The sequence below is a fragment of the Schistocerca nitens genome, chromosome 7 (assembly GCF_023898315.1).
Source record: "Schistocerca nitens isolate TAMUIC-IGC-003100 chromosome 7, iqSchNite1.1, whole genome shotgun sequence".
Taxonomy (NCBI): Eukaryota; Metazoa; Arthropoda; class Insecta; order Orthoptera; family Acrididae; genus Schistocerca; species Schistocerca nitens.
The window spans coordinates 116,416,183-116,442,082 of NC_064620.1; the positions used below are offsets into that span (position 1 = coordinate 116,416,183).

The following is a 25,900-nucleotide window of genomic DNA, read 5'->3' on the forward strand; positions in this document are numbered from 1 at the left end:
ACCTAATTTCTCAGGCTTCAAACAAACTAAATGGAAAATAAAATACTCTTGTGAAATGTGTGTTAGGTGTTACACGCCTCCTTCTTTATTAATTTTAAATTTACAACGTAACGAAATTTGGGGGTTACGAGCGAGACGCTGTTGTGTAGTATACTTTCTTCAGGGTCTTCCTGGAACTGCGTTCGAACACAACAGTGTTGGTCCACATGTTGCAAGGAGCGTTCAAGACTTCCAGCCATGAAGGCTGGCAGGTAAAGTGTCTCGATAGTTCGTCAGTCCTGTCGTCCATAGGAAATGTCGCTCATTGCTGTCATCCAGAAGTCATCATAGGTGAATCTTTGAAATGAGTGAAATTTTATTTCCCAAGAACAAAAATTTTATTTCCCAAGAACAAATTTGGCTTCAATCACTAACGATACGTCTTAGTATCTTGAGAATTTCATAATGTCTTCATTACATTAGAGAAGGTCTTTTGTAAACTCAGTTTCATTCATTTCTGAAGGTTCTTGCGTGACACTGTCTCTTATGAGAGAGGTTTTTTACTATGGGGCTTTGAAGATTTATAAAGAGTACGCAAAGAGACTCTCTACGAGAAACGTGTTGCAGAGGAAACGCAAGACTGCGTTGATTAATGAACTAATAATACTCACAAATATAATGAACTACGTTAACAAACACGACAGGTGACCGAAAGGAAACACTGAGAAATTTGAGGCATATACACAGACAAATAAGAGTTCATGGGACGGGAGAAAAAAAATGGCTCTGAGCACTATGGGACTTAACTTCTAAGGTCATCAGTCCCCTAGAACTTAGAACTACTTAAACCTAACCAACCTAAGGACATCACACACATCCATGCCCGAGGCAGCATTAGAACCTGCGACCGTAGCGGTCGCGCGGTTCCAGACTGTAGCGCTTAGAACCGCTCGGTCACATCGGCCGGCAGGGGGGGCGGGAGAGAATGTATAAACTGTAGAGCCTCCTTTTCTTTTCTCCCAGTAACTCACCGAAATATCTTAACACAAGCTTTAATAAAAAAAAAATAATTCTAGCATTACTGAGGATGAGGAATAGGGGAGTTGAATCACCCACAAGCTTCACTTTAAGTTTCGATTTACTGCAACACAACTAGTTAAAACACCAACGATTACGCATTGCAATTGATTAGGTAGGTCACATTAAACTCCTCCCTAAGGCTAAGGCTGAGGCAGTTAAAGAAAGGGTAAGATTGACCTCCACGAGTTGCCAAACTCATTAATTGAAGCGATTGGCTGAAGAACAAACAAGTCACGATAGAAATCGTAACAGCCACCAGGAGCCGGGCAACGTAACGGCATACAGGAAGAGCCCGGCAATAAATCTTTGCAGATTACGGGCATTCACACTTCCAGAATAAGGGTAGAAGATAGAAGACCTTGTAGTCACTCAAGAAATGAGAGGACTGGGATATACCGAATACAATTACTATTAATTAAAGTAAGTAATAAATTATATATACCCCATATGACTGTTGGGAGTGCTGAGGCACTTAACAGACTATTATGATGACATAATGTGGACTTGACCAGAACCCAAAAAAAAGAGAACTTCGCATGTCAAAACCCCATTTCACAGGCAGATCAAGTTTACATAAATTGAAGTATGAAATAGTTATTTAACTAATTAACTAAAATCTCATAGAAAATTGGGTAAACAAGTTACACAAATGCAAATTTAAGTCACATTTATCTTCGTTGCTTGATGTGCGTTGTGAGTGGTATGGGACGTCCTGGCTATCGATTCAAACAAACCCAGGGCTCAACCACAAGACAACAAGCATTCATTTCTAATACAATGGACTGAATATCAACACTGAAATGAACCCAACAGCACACAGCAGAAGAAACGGAAGAGAATACTAAAGCGTCTGATAGGAACAGTCAAAAGTACTCACGACGAATGGCCGGGTACTGAATCACCGTTTTAGCGGAATGTGAATGTCAACCACCGCTAAACAAAGGTGTACGATAGGTCTTACTTTGATTGATGCACACTCCGACGAATAGCTACCGGTACCATGACACAGTCTCGGTTCCACACCGGCAACATAGAGGAAACAAAACTGATAGAATTTCCATAACGTCTTGAATCAGACACCACTATTACGTCCCGACGCCAGTAAGCTTTCGAGACCATGTGCACACTAGGCATAGAGCGTCGACAACGGCCGCACTACTTGCGACCACTGCCGACTGCCGGCCTACCCGTCACCTCTTGCTGCGCGTGCAACGAGGAACCGCTCCGTGCAGAGCACACAGCGCCCCCTTGGAATCGCTAGTAAACAAGAGATGGCACGTGGCGGGAATTGAAATTTAGCGACATTAAGAGGGAGAGGAAACGAACTGTGAGGAACACACAGTTTATAAACGACAGGCATAAACTACCAACTCTACTGGCCCATGCTGTAGATACTACTGTATACTGTTTGAGATTGCGGAGTTCCATGCGAGTCTGAAGGCAATGGAGCAGATGAGGCGCCTTCAGAGTAAACAGTTTCTCATATGCTCCTTACAAGGGAACCTCCCCATCGCACCCCCCTCAGATTTAGTTATAAGTTGGCACAGGGATAGGCCATGAAAAACTGAACACAGATCAATCGAGAAAACAGGAAGAAGTTGTATGGAACTATGAAAAAAATAAGCAAAATATACAAACTGAGTAGTCCGTGTCCAAGATAAGCCACATCAAGGTACGTGTACACTGATGAGCACCGTGGTCACGTGGTTACCGCGAGCAGCTACGGATCGGAAGGTCCCTTGTTCAATCCTCCCTCGAGTGAAAAGTTTTAATTTTTTATTTTCAGACAATTATCAAAGTTCATGCACTCAGACATGATCAACTTCGCTCTCCAAAATTCCAGGACATGTTCAGATTTGCTTGGACACATGCAGGATTTGACGGTCTACACACGGAAAAACTTGAAAACGTTAAAAACGTATGTTTTGACAGAGCACAGGGAAAACTGTGCGACTGTGAAACTTGCATTCATTTGTTGCCGTTTATGTGACAAACTCTTATGTTTTCATCACTTTTTTGGGAGTGATTATCACATCCACAAGAAAACCTAAATCGGGCAAGGTAGAAGAAACGTTTTACCCATTCGCCAAGTCTGCAAGTCAGGTGGGTCGACAACATATTCCTGTAATGTGAAGCACATGCCGTCAACAGTGTCGTATAGAATATTTCAGACGTGTTTTCCTGAGGAGGAATCGGTTGACCTATGAATTTGCGATCAAATGTTTTCGGTTCCTATTGGAGAGGCACGTCCTTTCGTCTACTAATCGCACGGTTTTGCGGTGCGGTCGCAAAACACAGACACTAAACTTATTACAGTGAACAGAGACGTCAATGAATGAACGGTCAGATCGTAACTTTGCGAAAATAAAGTAAGTAAAATTTTTACTCGAGGGAGTACTAGAACCAAGGACCTCTCGTTCCGCAGTTACTCACTCTAACCACGGGACCACGGCGCTCCTCAGCTTATACAGTCCTTGATGTTGCATATCTTACACTTGGACTACTCAGTTTGTATAATTTGCTTATTTTTTCATAGTTCCACACAACTTCTTCCTGTTTTCTCGATTGATCTGTGTTCAGTTTTTCAAGGCCTATCCACTGTGTCAATTTATAACTAAATCTGAGGGGGGTGCGATGGGGAGGTTCCCTTGTTAGTGCTCTACAATCGTTGCAGCACATGTACACCACAGAGGAACTGGTCCAGCTCGTACACGACCAATTGTACTTCCTACAGCGGTGGGGGCAGAAGGTGCAATCTGCAGGGCACCAGGGCATGTGGGGACTTGGGGGAATGAAGATGCCGACAAAGCAGCGGAGGAGGTGGGCGGGGAACACGGTGTTACGGAGAGCGCCCTTCCCCTGCAGGCCGTCGCTTGGCTGGTGGCTCGTAGATCCAGACAGGAGCGGGAGGAGCAGTGGCCGGCCGCTGTGGGTGGTGCCAAAGAGAGATGAGCTGAGCTGAGCTGAGCTGGGCTGGGGTGGTCCTGACCCGCCTCTCCACCTCTGCACTGGGCGCTGTCCCCTCCCCCAGACGTGGCTTCTTACTCCGGCGGGTGGACCCCCCTGTCTGTGAGGCCTGTGGCCTGCGGATCAGCGTATGTCGCGGTGTAACTCGTACAAAGTGTGTTAAAAAAATTCCATTTCGTTTCTTGGAAAGAGTCATTTACTGGTCTACATCACTGTTAACCTCTTCAAAGTTGTCTCCATTATAAAGTACCATTTATACCAACGGTTTTCTTCATCCTCCAGACACTTCTAGATCTCGGTCTTTGAGATGGCTGTTAAGCTCTTTCAGCGATGCGTTTTCAGTCTTGTAAACTGACGGTCCTTTAACATTTTCTTTGCTTTTTAGGACGAAAAAAGTCGCACGGGGCCTCGTCTGGCGAAATTATGGCTGCGGTATCCTTATAATATCGTTTTCGCATAGAAATTCACCAAGAAGTAACGAAGTATGAGCTCGTGACTAATCGTGTTGCCAGACACATAGTTCAGTCACAAATCCGGGAGCTGCTTCACGCAAGCAGCGTTTAACTTGTAACTAGTATGCACTCCATTTCTGCCAGACCTCGGGGTGCACCACGCCGCTACAATGAAAGAACACTGTGAGCACAGCCTTCTCATTTGACGCCATTTGTCGACTTTTTCCTGTCCTGGCGATCCGGAACACTTCCAGTGCGGCCAGTGAATCTCTTTCGACGTCATGTCCTTAAACCCACGTTTCATAACCTGTTATAGCATGTTTCAGCAGCTTCGTTCTATGTTGACTTCATCTAGCGATTCCAGGGAAACTTCCATTCACCGGTGTTTTTGTTCGAGATTCAAGAATTTTGAATCAAATTATAGTGTCACATGTTTCATATCCAGAAAAATCCAAAAACATTCCATGCCTTGAGCCAAGCGATACGCCAGTATCACCAGCGACTTCTCTGGTTGTAATCCGGCGCTCATTGATAACCGTTTCTTTCACTTTTTCCACGATTTCATCGGCTGATCATGTACTGGGGCCGCGCGGAGTGGCCGCGCGGTTTGAGGCGCAATGTCACTGATTGCGCTGCCGCTGGAGGTTCGAGTCCTCTCTCGAGCATGGGTGTGTGTGTGTTGTTCTTAGCATAAGTTAGTTCACGTAGTATAGGGACCTCTGCAGTTTGGTCCCATAGGAATACACACACACACACACACACACACACACACACACACACACACACGCACATACACCATGTACTGGGGCATCCACGCGCTCACCTTCTTCAACGTCTTTGCGGCTCGCTTCGGAACGCTTACAACACTTAAAAACGCTTGATTTACTCATGGCAGACAAACCAAAAGCCATGCTTAACATCTTCAAAACTCCGATGTAGGGTTCATATCGTTCTTATAGCAAATTTAATATTTGTTCGCTGATCCATTTTTATACAAAATAAATTCTCTGAAGCGCCGAAGAAACTGGTATAGGCACGTGTATTCACATACAGACATATGTAAACAAACAGAATATGGCAACGCTTGTATAAGACAAGTGTCTGCCGCAGTTGTTAGATCGGTTACTGCTGCTACTATGCGCTGGTTATCAAGATTTAAGTGAGTTTGAACGTGGTGTTATAGGCGGCGCACGAGCGATGGGACACAGCGTCTCCGAGGTAGCAATGAAGCGTGGCTTTCTCCGTACAACCATTTCAGGAATGTACCGCGAATATCAGGAATCCGGTAAAACATCATATCTCCGGGATCACTGTGGCCGGAAAAGATCCTGCAAGAAAGGGACCAACAACGGCCGAATGACAGAAGAGCCCTTACGCAAATTGCTGCAGATTTCAGTGCTGGGCCATCAACAAGTGTCAGCGTGCGAACCATTCAACAAAACATAATCGATATGGGCTTTCGAAGCCGAAGGCCCACTCTTGTACCCTTGATGACTGCACGGCACAAAGCTTTACGCCTCGCCTGCGCCCGTCAACACAGACATTGGACTGCTAATGACTGGAAATATGTTGCCTGGTTGGACGAGACTCGTTTCGAATTGTATCGACCGGATGGGCGTGTACGGGTATGGAAATAACCTCATGAATCTGTGGACCCTGCATGTCAGCAGGGGACTGTTCAAGCTGGTGGAGGCTCTGAAATGGTGTGGGGCGTGTACAGTTGGAGTGATAAGAGACACCTGATAGTCTAGATGTGACTCCGACAGGCGACACGTACGTAAGCGTCCTGTCTGATCACCTGCATCCGTTCATGTTCATTGCGGATTCCGACGGACTTGGGCAATTCTATCAGGACAATGCGACACACCACACATCCAGAATTGGTACAGAGTGGCTCCAGGAACACACTTCTAAATTTAAGCTCTTCCGCTGGCCATCAATTCCCCAAACATGAGCATTATTGAGCGTATCTGGGATGCCTTGCAACGTGCTGTTCAGAAGAGATCTCCACCCGCTCGTACTCTTACGGATTTACGGACAGCTCTGCAGGATTCATGGTGTCAGTTCCTCCAACACTACTTCAGACATTAGTGGAGTCCATGCCACGTCGTGTTGCGGCACTTCTGCATGCTCGCGAGGACCCTTCACGATATTAGGCAGGTGTACCCGTTTCTTTGGCTCTTCAGTGTAATCGTTGATAATATGACCCCAAGACACGTGACCTTCTTGACAGCTGACAACAGACTAATATATATAATGGCTAACACTGTACAAATACTTTTCAGGCATGTTTACCAGCACAATAACTAAAAAAAGGCGTGAATCGCACTAACGCAACACGCGAAATCACAAAACTCGCGTTACTTTTTTAATCCATCCCGTACACATAACGAGTCCCATATCCTTTGATTAACGTAGGAACTTCAGAAGTTAAGTCACACACGTCGTCGCACGCTAACGCCATTGCGCTACAAGAGCAGTACGTTGTCGGAGGGATCTACACGTTCTGGTGGGGGAGGTTCCCCGCCGCAGTGCTGATAATCGCTGGGTCACAGTGTGTGAGTGAAGTGGGGCGCCAACTGGAGACGCAGACTACCCCTGAATTGAGTTACGCGGGACGGTATAGTTCTTGTGAGCGAAACGTCTAAATTTCAGACAGACTTATGTGAAATACAGGCGGTGTCTGGACGAAATGCAATGGCGCATCAAGCCGTGGTGAAAGTGTGTCGACAACTTGCCCAAATTGTGTCGACAACTTGTCCAGGGAAGTGGAGACGTGGCTGATGCTGATCGGGGAGAAAGTTTCAACGTCGACCACAGACGACAATGTAGAAGCTGGAGTACATCTGGGACAGAGACGTTTTCCGATGATGAGAACGTTCACACAGGGGTTCTCGAATGGCTCAGTGACCGAGGGGCGGGTTTCTATCTTGGAGGGATCGAAGGACTGGTAGACAGCTCCCACTGCTGTCTACAGACACCCGGTGACTGTATTGAGAAATAGTGCCACGTATCTGTGTCACTTCGAAGTGTTGTGCAGCAAGTTACTTGGCCTGCCATTATAATGTGTAACTTACTTTTTCAAGTCCCCTCGTAGCTTTATCCTTTTTTATACGTAATAATATAGGTCTTTGTAGTGTTTTTTTGGAGAAGTTAGGACGGAAGGCGTCCCAAAATCAACTGGACAAATTGTTCACGAGTTTGAGAGCAAATATGAAAACATGTCGTTGACTTTTCCATAAGACCTTGTTACTTAAAAAGGCTGCAAATGTTTCCTTTCTACAAAAAAAATGTTCAAATGTGTGTGAAATCTTACGGGACTTAACTTTTAAGGTCATCAGTCCCGAAGCGTACACACTACTTAACCTAAATCATCCTAAGGACAAACACACACACCCATGCCCGAGGGAGGACTCCAAACTCCGCCGGGATCAGCCGCACAGTCCATGACTGCAGCGCCTCAGACCGCTCGGCTAATCCCGCGCGGCTCCTTTTTACATCGCAGTTAGTAAGAAATTTGTTTTCCCTTCTCTAACTTTATGTCCACTGATGCTATAATATTCACTGTTCTTAAATGAACGCACCGCCAATGGACTGTAATGTTGTCTATAATTATGACCTAGGTTTCGGCCTTTTATGCCATTTTCAAGTGATTGATTTTATGTCGGACATAAGGCTCAAAACTGGCCATAAATTAAGAAAATTATTGGGTCTCCGCGAAATGCCATATGTAAAATCATCGTCTTGTACCAAGTAAACTTGTTTCTAATAAAAATGGCGTGCTCCCACTGTTATTAACTGGTCTTTTTACAAGATGATGATTTTGCACCTGGCATTTCGTGGGGAGGCAATATTTTTCTTAATTTATGGCTAATTTTGAGCTTTATATCCTGCAGTGTATGTTAATGACATAAACTGAGTCATTTGAAAATGGGATGAAAGGTCGAAACCTAGGTGGTAGTTAAATAAACAGCGATGCAGTCATATGACGGTGTGTTCATTTATAAATTATTGTATGACTGTTGCTTAGTAACATCAAAAACTATTTAATAATAACGGTGATTATGAATAAAATTTAACGTCGCTGCTTGACTTTTGCGGCAGTCGCTTACATATAATTAATCAGTTTTGAAACGAGGAAGAAGCCTTTCGTTCAGTAAACTGTATTCATGTCGGGTTCTGGCGCCCACCAAGTTTCTTTCATCGTTATCAGGAGTTAACTTATCGAAATACAATACAGTCAGGGTACTTGCTGGAAGGCACTGTTCTTGTGGTCTCACAGCAGTCATGCCTCGGCTAATCTTCGCGGTGCTTCTGTTACAGGTGTGACACAATGGAGACTGCGGACTGGTGGCGAGATGCTTCACTAGCGGACAACAACAAGAACAACAACAACAACAATGACCAAAACATCAACCACAGGTTAGCTTTCCTGTCCTTCACCTTAAGTACAGCAGTTTGAACTTTTACCTTTTCGTCCTAAAATAATCAGATACTGTGTTTTTTATGTTTGTATCACTTCGAAAAGGTATGTTACTCTGACGTTTATGGATGAGAAACGCTGTCACAAGGAAATTTAATGGGCTGCTGTGTCACACTTCTGTGAGATTTGTTTATCATGAGTCGTAGACTGAAAGGCAGTGTCATATAACTACAGTATCTCCAACTTGTACCAACCTCATAGAAGTAATATTAGTTTCACGTTATTATCTTGCGTTTTTTGTCCGGCCATAGTTCTTCCTCCTCTTGTCAGTGTTACTCCTTGTCTGACAGTAATGTGAATCGTATTTCTTCTGTTTACTTCCGTTTAAATCACAAATATTTGCTAAGTTTCTAGTATCATTTACCTTCAGCTCTTATATTTTTATTGGATGCATGAGCTCAGTACTCAGCTTCTCTCACTGAACACTGTCTGGTTGTCCTCCCACGCCTCACCACAAAACGTGCAGATCAGAGGGTTGCCAACCCCTGCAAAGCAAGGCAGGCGGCGATCTGTGTCAGTTCTGAGGCGCAGCACAATGCCGGCGTAGCCACAGGTGTTTCGGCGCATGCTGCTCGTCGCCCATTGCCGCACGCAGAATTTGGCGGCACGCCTACAGACTGCACTCAGAGAAATGGCGTGTTAGAGTAAACGTCGACAAGTGCGAAGCCGTTCTGTTCACTAGAAGACCGAAGCAACTGCGCAAACACCGCTACTGCAGACCAATAACCCTACGTGCACGTCCAATACGTTTCCGCGAGAAAGTCAAATACCTCGGCGTCTGGCTGGACCGGAAATTACTCTGGGGGGACCACATGCAACACATGACCAACCGAGCTAGCGCGAGGCTCAAACAGCTCTATCCTATGCTCAACAGGCGTAGCACACTGAACAGAAGGGTGTCGAGGTCCATGTACATGACACTTATCCGACCCCTGATGACGTACGCAGCTCCTATCTGGGGATACGCTGCGCCTACACGCCTGCGCCGTCTGCAGCTCATACAAAACAAAGTACTCAAAATCATAAGCAATGCTCCACGATACACACGCATCGCGGACCTTCACCGGGAATACCGACTTGAGACTCTCACGGAGGTAATCCACAAACTCACCACAAGACTATACAGAAACTCCAGACATTCGCAGAACCCGTTTATTCTGAATCTGGGGAACTACGACCACAACCATAGATGGAAACATAAAAGACCAAAAGACGTACTTGTAAGGGCATAACATCTATGGCCAAGCATACGCAAACATAACGGCACAGGCGAGCCCCTGTTAATCAGACGCCATTACTGGATATCCAGCTGAAATATACTGCCGAATAACTGGCACCACACAGGGAAGCCGTACCGTACACTGCATGCAAACAAGCTCCACACAACCCCCACACAGTGAGACGATCTATGGCCGATCTCCCACTACTGTATAACGATCTTGATTGTTCCAGGAATGTAGAGCTGCAGCCACTGGGACACATCGCCATCGCTTGTCACGGTAATGATGCATGATACCCATACTAACAAATCCAACCTTGCATGAGCTATCGCAGCTAGTAAGCCACTACTGCTCTTACTACCCATCCCACTGTCGCAGAGGTTTTTTTCCCACGGCACGAGCCATGGCACTTTTTTCCCTCTGCTCTTCAAATCGCTACCCTCATTCGCGTTTCGTCCACTATCTATCACCTGATGGGCCGTGTTAATGCGTAGTCTTACCCAGACGCACGGACAACATCACAGCCCAGCATCCTGTGATCCACTTACTAGATAACTAACATGTTTTACGGAGGTGACAGTAGAACTTTTGGTTTGGTCACCACGTTGGTGCGGGCGTGGAGGGGCCCCATCGCTTATATGGCGGCAGATGACCCTTCTACGTTCTCATGCTGACCCAACGACATTGTCAGCTACGAATACAGGGGGAACGGGATGATCGACATTAGACCGCGGGCCAACGAAAACTTGTCGCCTGTGCGGATGAATCATGTTGTCGTTACACCAGGTCAATGGCAGTGTCCGGAGACGTCGTCATCCACGCTGTCGGCTGCTCGAAAGGTGCACCTCACCGATGCAAGTTGCTGAGAGCAGTATTAACCTATGACAGACAATCGCCTGAACATCCACAGGACCTCTGGTGGTAATCGAAGGCCCCATAGCAGCTGTAAACAACGAGAACCTGCTTTCCTTCATGCTTCGCGTCTCACTCGACAGTGATGACATCTTCCAGCAGGATAATTCTCCGCGTTGCAAAACCAGAATAGAGCGACTATGATTTGAGGAGCACGGTAGTAAATTCACGTTGATGTGTTCGCCAGCTCACTCGCCTGAGCTTAACCCAATGGGACACATCTGTGATCCTGTTGGCCAAAAAACAACCAGCCCGTAATTTGCGTTGAATAGTCGGCTAGCAGTCTCTCGTCTATGACTAGTTTTTATTTTAACCATCCAATTTGTGTTTTAAGATATAACTAGCTGCCGGCCGGGGTGGCCGAGCGGTTATAGGCGCTACAGTCTGGAACCGCGCGACCGCTACGGTCGCAGGTTCGAATCCTGCCTCAGGCATGGATGTGTGTGATGTCCTTAGGTTAGTTTGGTTTAAGTAGTTCTAAGTTCTATGGGACTGAAGACCTTAGAAGTTAAGTCCCATAGTGCTCAGAGCCATTTGAACCATTTTATAACTAGCTCTATGTATGGATTTCACATTTTTAAAAAGATGTTCCTGTTTACAGATAGAAGTTACACGTTTTGTTAGCCTTTCTCCATTGCTGTTAGTTATGTTCACGTAAAGATATCAGCTTGCCTTACGATATATGTTAATGGCCATGTCTTGCATTAAAGTCTAATGGACTGCCAAGTAAATATCAGACTTCCAGTACCTATGACTGGATATAACCGTCAGTAAGAAAGCAAAGAGGCATGTGTGCATAGACAAATGTTGCCATTCGTGACCAGAAAAATTCCAAGGATTAACTTTAGAACCCCCCCCCCCCCTCCCCCCAACATGCTGGAACGCTGGTGTGCAGCGTTACCAGTGCGCTGTTATACGGCGCAGGCGGAGTGGGGCTCATCACTGTGTGTAAATGGACTGACAGTAGTGTGGCAAAGTATGTTTTGGGACGTTTTGTTAGTATGGGTATCATATATTAAGGATCAAGGATGCATTCAGGGCCAAACTGGATCGATTTAGTACCTCTTCCCCTTCACCTGTTGTTCTGTGGAACGATTTATCATCCCCTGGGGTTGATTTATGAACTCCTTGGGTTAACCTGTCCTTCTGAGAAAACTCCCCCCCCCTCCCCCCTACTCTCATCTTCCCCCACCTCTGTGGGAAATCCCCAATCCTCTCACTCCCTCACGCCAATACAAGCAAACCTTTGGTATCAAATGATTGGACAAATTAATTAAGTCCCTAATTAATTACCCCTTCCCCTCTCATCCCATCCCCCACTCCCCACCCAGAAAAAACTGGCAGGAAAAAGACTCAGTCTGTGCTGGAGCGGAAGGATATAACAATATTAAACTGAAGTCAATGTCAATTACATAGTAGAGGAATTGCTGTATATTTAAACAATTCAGTTTCAAGCGGTTCGATCTCTTTATTTGGCAGGAAAAGCTCACATCCAGCAACTACATGTCCTAATCTGCTGCAGATTGAAGTTGTTGCCTTGTTGAAAAATTTTCATGTGTGTTCTCGCGTTGACATGCAGGGGTCGACTGAGCAAGGCACAAGCCACCACCAGAGGTCGTCCCATGCCCCACCATCACTCTCTCCCTCCCCACAAAAAAGACTCAGTCTGTGCTGGAGAGCAAGGATCTCATGATACGAAATTCAAATCAATGTCAATAATATAGTGATGCATATTCTTTATTTAATCAGTTTGCAGGAGACATGTCTCCTACACTTGGGTAGAGCTCACACCTCCATCCTTACGCTCCTCGCTTCCCATGATATAATAACCATAAGCACCAACAAATGGAATGAAGTGTGGTACAATAGCAGCAGTTTGGGGTCTGCCACATGTATATCGTCCGGTTCCGCCATGGAGGTCAAAAACCGACCAACGTCCTAATTACAGAACACGATACTAAATGCTACCGACCATGTACCAGATGTCGACCTCCTTTGATCCCACAGCCCTAAGGAAAGCATCAAGTGGCAGCATTCTGTTGATTGAGAAATTCCAGGCTCACTTCCTGTGTATGTCTACTTCCTGTTTGTGTGTGGGAACCAACGTATCCAAACATGCAGACGCGAGGTCTTATCTCTGGTGAAAATATTTGTGTTACTATTGGCTAATTATGTGGACAAAGGGAGAGCAGCCGCTATTTTGATATCGAAAGTAGAGGCAAATAGTCAATTAGTACTACCCTGTCAGAATAATTGTCTAAGAATTTACAGGAGCCAAATAGATCCCTTGAAACACTCACCACCAGCATACGATGATGCTTCTTGACAATGAAAACATATTTTCAGGAGATCAGGACATGTAGAGGGTGATATTTACAGACAGTCATTCGATTTAAATGACTTACAGGTCTTACGCTTCTGAATTTCTTTGTGAAGTCCGCATATACTATCAACTACCGTGAATTCCCTCCTGTACTATGGTCTGCTGTTTTTCCCATTGATATATCTCTACCTAGTCAGTGACGGGTGGGGGACTAAACAGCCTTCTCACTATTGGAACAGTGGTGTCAGAATGTGACGGGATTTCGAAAGAATTAGTAGGGGTCTCTGACTTGGCGGGGGTTTTCCCCTACTCGTATAAATGAAGTGGGTTCAGATGCTATATATTGAAGACTGGAAGATTCGTGAGAATACGGCAAGCAAGCAATACTCTGACGAAATGGGAGTCTTGAGGTGAGCACTATACCGTTTCCTCTAAGTGTTGTGAGCAAACACACTACAACCTCTCACATACTTCTCACGAAGTGACTGCAGTGAGAAAATCAGCGGCTAATACGAAGATTTTTACCGAGACGTAATCAGCAGCAGAAGTCCCATCTTTTGTTTTCTCGATAAGTAAGAGACAACTTTCTTCCGTGTGTTTTGCTTGCCTATAAATGCATGGAGTGACATTTTAACAGGTAGCGATACATCTGTGTGCTTACTTCACAAGGCACTGTGCGGTGTGTGGCAGAGGGTACCCTTTACCACTACTAGTGGTTTCCTTTCTTATTCTACTCGCAAACAGAGCGAGCGAAAAACACTGCCTATATGCCTCCTTACGAGCGCTAACTTCTGTTATCTTGTCTTCGTGGTCCTTATCCGAAATGTATGTTGGGGGCGTCAGTATCCTTGTGCAGTAGCTTCAAATGTCGATTATCCTCGAAAAGAACATCGCCGGCCGGTGTGGCCGAGCGGTTGTAGGCGGTTCAGTCTGCAACCACGCGCCCGTGTGGTCGCAGGTTCGAATCCTGCCTCGGTCATGGGTGTGTGTCATGTCCTTTGGTTATTTAGATTTAGGTAGTTCTAAGGGACTGATGGCCTCAGATGTTAAGTCCCATAGTGCTCAGAGCCATTTGAACCATTTGAAAAGAACATCGTCTTCCCTGCAGGGATTACCATTTGAGCTACCTGGCGAGTGTAATCTGACAGGTGGAAAAAAAATTACTCTCATGAAAAGTGACTCTCACGATTAGTTTAATTAATTAGCCTATTATTTTTGCAGCCGGGTTCAAAATGGTTCAAATGGCTCTGAGCACTATGGGACTCAACTGCTGTGGTCATTAGTCCCCTAGAACTTAGAACTACTTAAACCTAACTAACCTAAGGACATCACACACATCCATGCCCGAGGCAGGATTCGAACCTGCGACCGTAGCAGTCGCACGGTTCCGGACTGCGCGCCTAGCACCGCGAGTCCACCGCGGCCGGCTTGCAGCCGGGTTGGTGGAAGCGAGAGCTGGGGTAAAACAGATATGATTCGGGAGTCAGAGTGGTAATCAGGCGGTTCTTTTATGTGGCAACATCTTCTAACCAAATTTCAATCTCCCACATACACAGAGATGACCATCGCAGTAAGATCAGCCATATTATCGAACTTTTAAACTGATACGTAGTATAAACCTGATATTTATTACTTCTCTGTGCTATTACCGTAAGAGACTTTGTATATGTGTATGTGGCGGTGCACTTGGTCACTTTAAGAGGGTTCTAAAGTGAGGAAGCATTCTGTGATAGAGGCACGTCTTACACTCCATCCTGGTCCAATAACGAGTTTAATATGTCTGTCTTGGGGTGGAATTGCAATTAGAACTGTATGTCCAAGCCGTGTGTGCTTGTCTTCAATGCACGGTGGCTCACAGGGATAATAGGCATGAGGCTGCGGCCGACTGGAAACTCACGGATTAGTTACAAAGATTGCGCCAATGTGTTCGGTCATGCCCGCAGCTGCAGGGACAAGCCCCTACGGTGATCCTCGCAGCGCCCTCTGGATGAATTACTAGCGATGTGAAAAGAATACCGGGTGAGTGGGACATAAACAGACACGTGTGCAGCGTGAGAAGACTCAATATGATTAATGTTTGCGCTATGAAATTATTCTCCCTCATGTAAATTGATAGGTCGAGTGCTTGGTGATACTCTCTTTGGCCACTGAGTGTCTGATATGGTAAGTGTGCAACTACCAGGAGACTGGTGCTTAGCTGTCGATGCGGTCGATGAGCGGATTAGTTACAAAGAATGTGCTGACCCATCGGGTCTTGGCCACAGCTCTGGGGACAAGTCCCCGCGGCAGCCCTTGCATTGCCCTCTGGGTGACTGACCGAGATGCTAGACGAGCGGTGACAGAAGTTGAACTTGTGTCTTGCGTGAGAAGACTCAATATGGCTAGTGTTTGAACTGGACAGCTATTCCCCCTTTCCCCCTCTTGTAAATGGATCAGTTGGTTGCTTGGTGATACTCTCTGCGACACCTGAGCGCAGGGTATAGTAGGCGGTCGCATTCTGGGAGACTGGTGCTTAACTGTCGATGTGGTTTTCGTGTGCCGTTTCTCCGTGGTGCGCTGCAGTACCTTGCCCGGTGGTGGACGGCGCGCTCTTCACGATCGCGAGTGTGTGTGATTGGTTTCATCAGATGTGTTTAAGGGAAACGTTGCGGTGAATGAGATTGTTCTCAAACGTCGATGCATACAAGACCTCTGATATATTTAGCACTACTATCTTTTGTGGCGGAAATTTAATTACTTGATTTGCAAAATGTTTGTGTGTGATTCTCAGACGCTGAAAATACACTCCTGGAAATTGAAATAAGAACACCGTGAATTCATTGTCCCAGGAAGGGGAAACTTTATTGACACATTCCTGGGGTCAGATACATCACATGATCACACTGACAGAACCACAGGCACATAGACACAGGCAACAGAGCATGCACAATGTCGGCACTAGTACAGTGTATATCCACCTTTCGCAGCAATGCAGGCTGCTATTCTCCCATGGAGACGATCGTAGAGATGCTGGATGTAGTCCTGTGGAACGGCTTGCCATGCCATTTCCACCTGGCGCCTCAGTTGGACCAGCGTTCGTGCTGGACGTGCAGACCACGTGAGACGACGCTTCATCCAGTCCCAAACATGCTCAATGGGGGACAGATCCGGAGATCTTGCTGGCCAGGCTAGTTGACTTACACCTTCTAGAGCACGTTGGGTGGCACGGGATACATGCGGACGTGCATTGTCCTGTTGGAACAGCAAGATCCCTTGCCGGTCTAGGAATGGTAGAACGATGGGTTCGATGACGGTTTGAATGTACCGTGCACTATTCAGTGTCCCCTCGACGATCACCAGTGGTGTACGGCCAGTGTAGGAGATCGCTCCCCACACCATGATGCCGGGTGTTGGCCCTGTGTGCCTCGGTCGTATGCAGTCCTGATTGTGGCGCTCACCTGCACGGCGCCAAACACGCATACGACCATCATTGGCATCAAGGCAGAAGCGACTCTCATCGCTGAAGACGACACGTCTCCATTCGTCCCTCCATTCACGCCTGTCGCGACACCACTGGAGGCGGGCTGCACGATGTTGGGGCGTGAGCGGAAGACGGCCTAACGGTGTGCGGGACGGTAGCCCAGCTTCATGGAGACGGTTGCGAAAGGTCCTCGCCGATACCCCAGGAGCAACAGTGTCCCTAATTTGCTGCGAAGTGGCGGTGCGGTCCCCTACGGCACTGCGTAGGATCCTACGGTCTTGGCGTGCATCCGTGCGTCGCTGCGGTCCGGTCCCAGGTCGACGGGCACGTGCACCTTCCGCCGACCACTGGCGACAACATCGTTGTACTGTGGAGACCTCACGCCCCACGTGTTGAGCAATTCGGCGGTACGTCCACCCGGCCTCCCGCATGCCCACTATACGCCCTCGCTCAAAGTCCGTCAACTGCACATACGGTTCACGTCCACGCTGTCGCGGCATGCTACCAGTGTTAAAGACTGCGATGGAGCTCCGTATGCCACGGCAAACTGGCTGACACTGGCGGCGGTGGTGCACAAATGCTGCGCAGCTAGCGCCATTCGACGGCCAACACCGCGGTTCCTGGTGTGTCCGCTGTGCCGTGCGTGTGATCATTGCTTGTACAGCCCTCTCGCAGTGTCCGGAGCAAGTATGGTGGGTCTGACACACCGGTGTCAATGTGTTCTTTTTTCCATTTCCAGGAGTGTATGTTTTTATTGTGAAGACGTATCATAGTAAGCCGGTAGTGAGTGTTTTAAGGGATCTATTTGGCTCTTGTAAATTGTTAAACAATTACTCTGTTTCAACTATGCAACTCACTCCAACTGACATCCAGCGGCAGCTTCCACACTGGGCGGGTCAGACGGTCCAGTGTAGTCTGCTCCCTATCGGGAGACCTTGCAACCTACGTGCAGAAGTTGATCTGTCTGGTCGTCTGTGCACGCAGGTAGGATTAGCGCCGTTTTAATGTCCGACCAGGTAGCTTCGAGACCCCGTAGCGGACGGGCCTGTACGTCTCTCAGCTAAGCCAGGAGCCGCAGCTAGCGCGTTGCCTGTGCACATTGTAAGGGTTATTAGAATAAACTTATATACCAGATATCTTGTTCCGGCTAATTATTGTGAGTGGAAATAAAGGGAGGACAGTGAGTCCTCTCGCACTATATGCTCAAACTCATGGGAGGAAGAGCCTGGAGTTTCCCAATCAACAGAATGCTGATCAAAATGGTTCAAATGGCTCTGAGCACTATGGGACTTAACATCTGAGGTCATCAGTCCTGTAGAACTACTGATACCTAACTAACATAAGGACATCACACACACCATGCCCGAGGCAGGATTCGATCCTGCGAACGTAGCGGTCTCGCGGTTCCAGACTGAAGCACCTAGAACCACTCGGCCACACCGGCAGGCTCAGAATGCTGCCACTTGATGCTTTTCAAGGGGCTGTGAGATCAAAGGAGGTCGACCTCTGGTACATGGTCGGTAGTATTTAGTATCCTGATATGTAATTAGGAAATCGGTCTTTTTTTGACCTCCATTGACCTCCATGACGGAACCAGATGATACACAAGTGGCAGACCCCAAACTACTGCTATTGTACCGCACTTCATTCCATTCGTTGATGCTTACAGTTATTATGTCGTGGAAAGCGAGGGTGGGTGGGGGTGCAGGTGTGAGCTCTACCCAAGTGGAGGAGACCTGTCTCCTGCAGACTGATTAAATAAAGAAAATATATCGATATATTATTGACATTGATTTGAATTTCGTTGCGTGAGATTGTTGCTCTCCAGCACAGACCGGGTCTTTTTCCTACCAATATTTTTTGGGAGGGAGGGGGTGAGCGGTGGGGCGTGGGACGACCTCAGGTGGTGGGATTGTGCACTAGCTCAGTCGACCGCTGCAGGTCAAGGTGATCACACACACGAAAGTCTTCCAACAAGGCGACACATTCAATCTGCAGCAGTGTAATTATGTAATAGGGACATGTATTTGATGGATGTGAGCTTTACAGCCAAATAAAGAGATCGATCTGCTGGAAATTGAATTCCTTAAATAAACAGTATATCCTCTGCTACGTAATGGACACTGACTTCAGTTTCATATTACTATATTCTTCCTCTTAAGCACAGTCCGAGTTTTTTCCTGCCTGAGGTCATCAGTCCCCTAGAACTTAGAACTACTTAAACCTAACTAACCTGAGGACATCACACACATCCATGCCCAAAGCAGGATTCGAACCTGCGACCGTAGCGGTCGCGCGGTTCCAGACTGACACGCCGAAAACCGCTCGGCCATACCGACCGGCAATTAATTAGGGATTTAATTAATTAGTCCAATAATTTGATACCAAAGTTGTGCTTGTATTGGCGTAAGGGAGTGAGAGGATTGGGGATTTCCCGGAGATGTGGGGGACGGTGAGAGGGAGGGGGAGGGGTGGGAGTTTTTCGGAAGGGCAGATTATCCTGATGGTGTCGTGAATCAACCCCCGGGGGTGATAAATCGTTAAACAGAACACTAGGTTAATGGGAGGGGAGGGAGAGTAGTGAAGCAACAAGGACATCAGTACATGTTGTTAGTGCAGCTTGCCTACATCAGGGGCAGGTACACACTCAGGGTCAACCCTATTGTTCTCCTTTGATTGACAGGGCCTTAACCTATTGTTCTGCTAGAAGGATCCCTCCTTTTGATTGACAGGCACTTAAGCTATTGTTCCCCCACCCCTCCTCCTCCCCCCACCCCTCAGGAATCCTTCCCTCCTCGCTGGTACAGGTAGGCTTTCAGGTCTGAGTTATTGGAATAGCCCCTCTCACTCTTACCAGTTTGATTGACTACTTAATTAAATTCATCAATTAATTAACCTCTCCCCCTCTTGTAAACCCTCTCCACTCCAACCCTCCATCCCAGAAGTTGGCAGGAAAAAGGCTGAGTTGATAGGTCATTTGGAGGTAATCTGATTGCAGTGTATGGAATATTGTTTATGATGTGTCGGCAGCTGGGCCAACACCTTGTAGATAGAGGTGGCTTAAAGGGCACGCTAGACTAACGCAGACGGGCGTGAAGTACTGGAACAGGATACGTAATTAATGCTATGAAGAAAAGTACGCAGCTGGTATAATACTTATCTTTAATCAATCATTGTGGTACATCGCACAAAGGAGACTTTAATTACAATCACTGTAAGGCTAATGGCGCCTTGTTAGTTCGTAGCCATTAACTTAGCTGAAGGCTATTCTGTCTCTCGGCTAATGAGAGAGAAAAGCTTCGTACGTCTAGTCGCTAGCTCTGTCGTCCGTACAACTGGGCTGAGTTCGAGTCAGTCTCTCGAGACCTGCCTTGTGGTGGCGCTAGGTTTGCGATCACACAGTGGCGACACGCGGGTCCGACATGTACTACAGGACCGATTTAAGCTACCACCTAGCACGTGTGGTGTCTGGCTGTGACACCACAGTTTAAACAATTTAGACAATGTATAGAATATTGTGTAGGTATGTATGGTAGTGTACAGAATATAGTTTGTTTAGTTAAAGGATTTGTCAGGAAATCGATTGATGTGTATGGAATATTGTATAATCAATTTAGACAATGTGTGGAATATTGTTTATTTAAATAATTTAGGGGATTCAATACAATGTATGAAATATAGTTTATTTCTTTATTTAAGGAATTTTTCAGGAAATCGATCACTACCCCCATCACCCCATCCCCGCCCCCTTCACTCATTTCCCCTTTCCCCCTCACCTCCTCTACCAGGAAACTGGCAGATCTGTGGTGGAGAAGAAGGCTCTCAGGAAGGGAAATTCAAAGGTATTTAGTTTTTTTATGAAAATGATCAGTTTGCGGGGCTTTGATTTCTCTTGCTCATCATCCTCTGCTGTTTGGAAAGATGCAGGTCTTGTGAGAAGTATTTACATCGATTGCATTTCTTTTTTTCTTCTGACTGCAAGGAATACTGTTACGAAACACATATCACACGTAAATGCGCTTTTAAAAATCTTGCGATCGCGAAGCATGCACGGCCCACCACCACCCTGTCCACTGGATCACACAGAATGGCACCGCACATGGCCCGAAGAATCGAGGTGCACCGGCGGCTCCTGCAAAGTGAGAACGTGGCCATCAGCTGCTGACCCACGCACAAGTGTCAGTTCAGGTAGCGCAAGTATGAGGTGGCGGCATCCCTTTCATACATGACACCTGAGAAATTCCTGTCGAAATATGTGTTCACCTAGGTACTGCTGCTGGCGCGATGACACATGTTCTTTGTACCTGCGATCCAGTGAGATGTTCACATAGTGGATCACCCTCAGCGAACTGTTCCAGCGCGCGCACACGCTGACACCATGAGCCACCGCCAAGCAGACAAATACAGGGCGCGAGCTTTTGCACTCAGGCTACTGCTGATGGCAGCCAGCAGGTGAAAGTCGCATTTCTTTTTGGGTATATAGTTAGAGTTCTTAGAGTGCTATACTTACGTCACATGTCTATGTAAATAAGAGCCAATTCACCCTCTGGGCCGCATGTGTATGTTTACCATTGCTAGTATGATGCCTCTCTACCTGAGGATACTGACATCACAGGTTGCACTATAGAAATCTGTTAATGCTTCCCAGAACAGCTCAGGGTGCATTGTTCCTAGCGATCCTAAGGGGACAATCGAGCTGCGTCTAGATGTGCACACGTGTTTACCCGCTCAGCATGGCTGATGCATTGCCGTGAAATGTTCGGGTTGCGACTCACCATCTAAAAGGTTCTCAATGTTATACGGACGTCACATTGCTATGTAAATAAGAGCCAAGTCGACCTCTCGGAAATTGGAAAGTGTCGCGGAAATAATTAACGATCACTTTTGTAGGAGCTTTCGTGATGTCTACGTTTGTCTGCATGGACATTTTTGTCCTAACAGGACCTGTTTACGAAAATAGCTCTTTTGGGACATCTGCCTCTTGACATGACGAAACTACCTGAGCCGTTTTGCTGAAATTGTCTCTATATCAGTTTCAATTCCTATTGTCTCTCGTTACTTCTTGATTTATTATCCGATCTTTTCTTGTTACATCAAGGCCGCTGCTGTATTCTATGTCCACTGTATATATTTTCTTTTTCTTTCTGTATGGAATGACTAATATATCTGTCCCATCTAAACTTACATTTTCAACTTTTGTTTTATTCTCTGTTCAGCAAGTTATGAGGAGTCTTGTAGCTGCCTTACATTGACCAAGCCTGTTCACAGTTTATGTTTCACTGTCTCCTTTCCTTATTACTGACACTTTATTACTTGATCACTGCACGTCATCTCGATTTTGTCTGTGTATTATGTAGCATTCTGTCTTGTTTGCACGTATTGCCAGTCCCTAATTATCAAAACCTTCTTTGAATGTGCATAGCACATAATATTCAACTGCTGCTATGCTCACCTAATCGTCAGTAAACTGCTGGCTGTTGGGAGTACTTTATACAACTTATGTTCCCATCGCATGGACTTACATCCCCATGTGGACAAGGCATACTGTACACAGATGTTCAGGCAAATTAAGGACACAGAGCACCCTTACCCTTACCTTAATCCCTTAGTGGTGAGAACAGTTTCCCCAATTTAATATTTACAGGGACGCTTCAGTGCATGTTTGGTGAAGCTGTCACGATCTGCTGGCTTATGCCACTCCACTGCGTTGCTTGCAAGAGCCTGCCAATAGGGATAGGCTCTCATAGAGTTTGGAGATGTACTCAAAAGAGATGGGCTTTCCTGCCTGTGGTCAGGTACTTTCCATTCAGATATAAATAGGCGTAATGTTCCAGCCCGAAACCCACTCTGTTTTTCAGATTTTTTGAAATTGCTCACCCGCTTCGTTGTTAAGCAATTTTCCTTTACAAATTAATAAATTAATGTCACACCAAAGAATATCTGAGTCATTGAACTGTTTGTTATTGGAATAATATCTGGTTCTCATATTCAGACTCCTCTCAGACATTTAGACTTGTCTTTCAAGTTTCTACTGTTATCTAATTAAATTTGCTGTACTTTACACTAAATTAACACATGTCCTTTGTGCTTTACAATAAGTGTAATTACACTGCAACGAATTTTTTTCTTCAACTGACTGTAGATGTAACTGACTGACATAAGAGTTAACTTTCAAACTGTACATTACATGTCTGTCCATGACAACTCCTACCCTATGCATTTCTATTTTTCACTGCAGATGCTTTTAGCTTCTGTGCTACTCGTGATTAACTGACACACTACTTGAGTAACTTTTTTACATCGATGTGGCCTCTGGATGGTCGGCGCTGGAGACTACCAAGCGACTGGGCGTTGTTAGTCTCATGATCTTTGCACAATATAACCGAGCCGCAAGAATTCGAAGTTGCGTCAAACAAGAAGGTGGCCCAACAACCCCAGATGGAATCTCCTGGTCAATAACGTCATCCCATTATTTCGTTTCTTTACTTCGATGGGACCACACTTAGACCCTGTAAAAGTCGTAAAACTTCAGGATGACAGCGTTTTATGTCCTGACACAGCTAGCCCTACGATCTAACAACGCTGTGTGCAGTTCAGTTGCTACCACCATGTACTGAAATGTATAAATACGCAATTCCTGGTTTTTCACTGTCACTGCCTGTAACTCGTCTGTGAAGAGATATTACAAAACGCAGTGAAGTATGCCGTCGCTTCCACTTTCGTAGATGATCGGTGTGAAGCAGAGAGCGCATGTGTGGTGACAGCACTGTATGAGGCAGGCGAAGCACGGCAGCCACTCCTTCTCCCAGTCACCACAAACGTGTCATGGCTCCCCTCCCTGCCACAGTGTCAATGGCGACAGCCTGCCTGCATCACACTGTGTCAGCGGTAAATAGTTGGTGAACAAATAGAACTTTCAGTAGTCGAACTATAATATTGTTTAATATACTATGTAGTCTTCAGTATACAAGCAGTATAGATGCGTTAGAAAAAATTGCTTCAATTTTTTGTAAACTGATTTGTTCCACAGCATTAAAATACGTCTCCTGAATAATAACAATAAAATAACGTAAATTTCGTGTGGCTAAAGGGCTGGCTGCCAGTCTCCCCGCGCTTCCACGCCCCTAAATAACGTGTCCCAGCCCCGGTAATCCGACCGATAAAGGCCTACGGTTTGACGTGGACTCCGAACCGTGTGTCGTTCCTATTGTATTGGAAACGTCAATGAAGCATAGAGACTAGGATGAGGCACACTGAAATATTCCATTTGACCGTCAGGCCCGGTCGATCTTGAGAATGATCAACACAAAACAAATGCCAGGATCGTTCCTTTTAAAGGGCGCTGCCGATTTCCTTTTCTGTCCTTTTCTAGTCCAAGCTTGTACTCCATCTGTAATGACCTCGTTGTCGACATAAGGGTTGGTCACTATTTTCATCCTCCTCCTTAAACATTTCAGTTAATCATAATTTAAACACGAATTTTGTAGTATTTAACATATTACAGTGGAATACACATACATGCACCTACATGCAGAACTAAATCAATGGAAGTTCAGTACTACTCATCGTATACGGATTTTTTTCATTGGGAAATGGGAAATGATCCGGTATTGGCAGTGTTACTGCTCCGCAGAAGTTGGTTCCTATGAAATAAAACAAATTAGTACGTTAGAATACAGATGATGAGGTCTTCAAAAGGATTCTGGCAACGTGATGTATGTTATAGAGCATAAGCAAGATGATGCAGTGTGAGCTTCTAAGAACTACGAGCAGGGATTGACAAGTGAGAGATACTGTGGAGGCTTTTGGATGAAAGAGAATGAGGGACGCTGTGCATTACCTACAATAACGAGAGGCTTGTTATGTAATATATAAAAATTACTTTAGCAGTTGAGAAAATATCTTTGATGAATACTTTGCTTGTTTCACTTCCACTCTTTAAGACGTTATTTTGGTTTGATTATCTATTATATCTCGTTATTTCTAAAGGAATTTCCAGAGACTTCTTGTAATATGAGTTCGCAATCTTTATGAATTTTATAAAGGACGTCATTTTCCATTTGGGTTCCAACATCGATACTGTAATGTTGGCTAGTTAGTACATGAGGTTCATACGTCCCTCATCATTAATTTTATCCACTGCTGACGGTTACAATGTCTGTGTTTAAACAGTGTCTGCATCTTCACATTACAATGCCCTTGCTTGCGTGTCTGAAGGACATTGTAATGTGAAGATACAGACAGTATATAAACATAGACATTGTAAGCATCAATGATACATCCATAGCTCAATTATCTAAAATTACGATTGTCTCTCCCCCTGAAGAAATCACAAAATGAACGATCATAAGTGTTGTTGACTCCGTGACATATGGATGTTTGGATTTATTTTGTAAGTGTGCTCACATAGTTGGAGTGGCCAGTTTGGCTCGAGGAGTTGTGAGGTTCAGGCGTACTGCTTACGTCTCTGCCTTGAAACGTATGCTTGGTATTTGTCTACTTGTTTCGGTAGTTTGGAACGTCCCAGTGTTTTCGTCGATTAGGATGGCCAATTATTACAGAAAATTGACCCAGAAATACGATTTCAGCAGTGAATTTACTCGACTGAAAGGTCAAAAATTAGAACGTCTTCTCTGGGAAGAAATAAAGATCCTCAGTGGTGAACTTGTTGAAATACAGGATGATTTTTGTCCACTGTGTTCCAACTCTAGCGACTGATCGACGAGTGAATATGGAACAAAATTGTTCTAATTAAATTATGTCCAGAAATGTATGGTTTCCATGCTAGAGACCATTTATTCAATCATACTTTGTTACTGAGGCTGCGCTCTAATACATGCTGTACCATCCAGCCAAAGTTGCAGTATGCATGGTTTCTTCCTACGGGGTGGTACTGTTCCTCATATGTTATGCCCTAGCGCTCTTTCCTGCCATAGTAATACGTAAAGTTTTGTCCGATTCACTTCTCTTGCTGACTCACCTTGTAGAGGATGTGGTACAGTGTTGTACACCGTGGTTTGAATA

The 25,900-nt window shown here is 45.6% G+C and overlaps 1 protein-coding gene across 1 annotated transcript in view; it reads left to right on the forward strand.

The window, feature by feature from the left end:
* Positions 1–25,900, forward strand: part of LOC126195494 (uncharacterized) — a 276,681-nt gene that overhangs the window by 193,545 nt on the left and 57,236 nt on the right. Inside the window, exon 2 of the mRNA XM_049934122.1 lies at positions 8,802–8,900. Within this exon, the coding sequence (XP_049790079.1) occupies positions 8,812–8,900 (89 nt within the window). The 5' untranslated portion in view covers positions 8,802–8,811. The remainder of the gene's footprint in view (positions 1–8,801; positions 8,901–25,900) is intronic.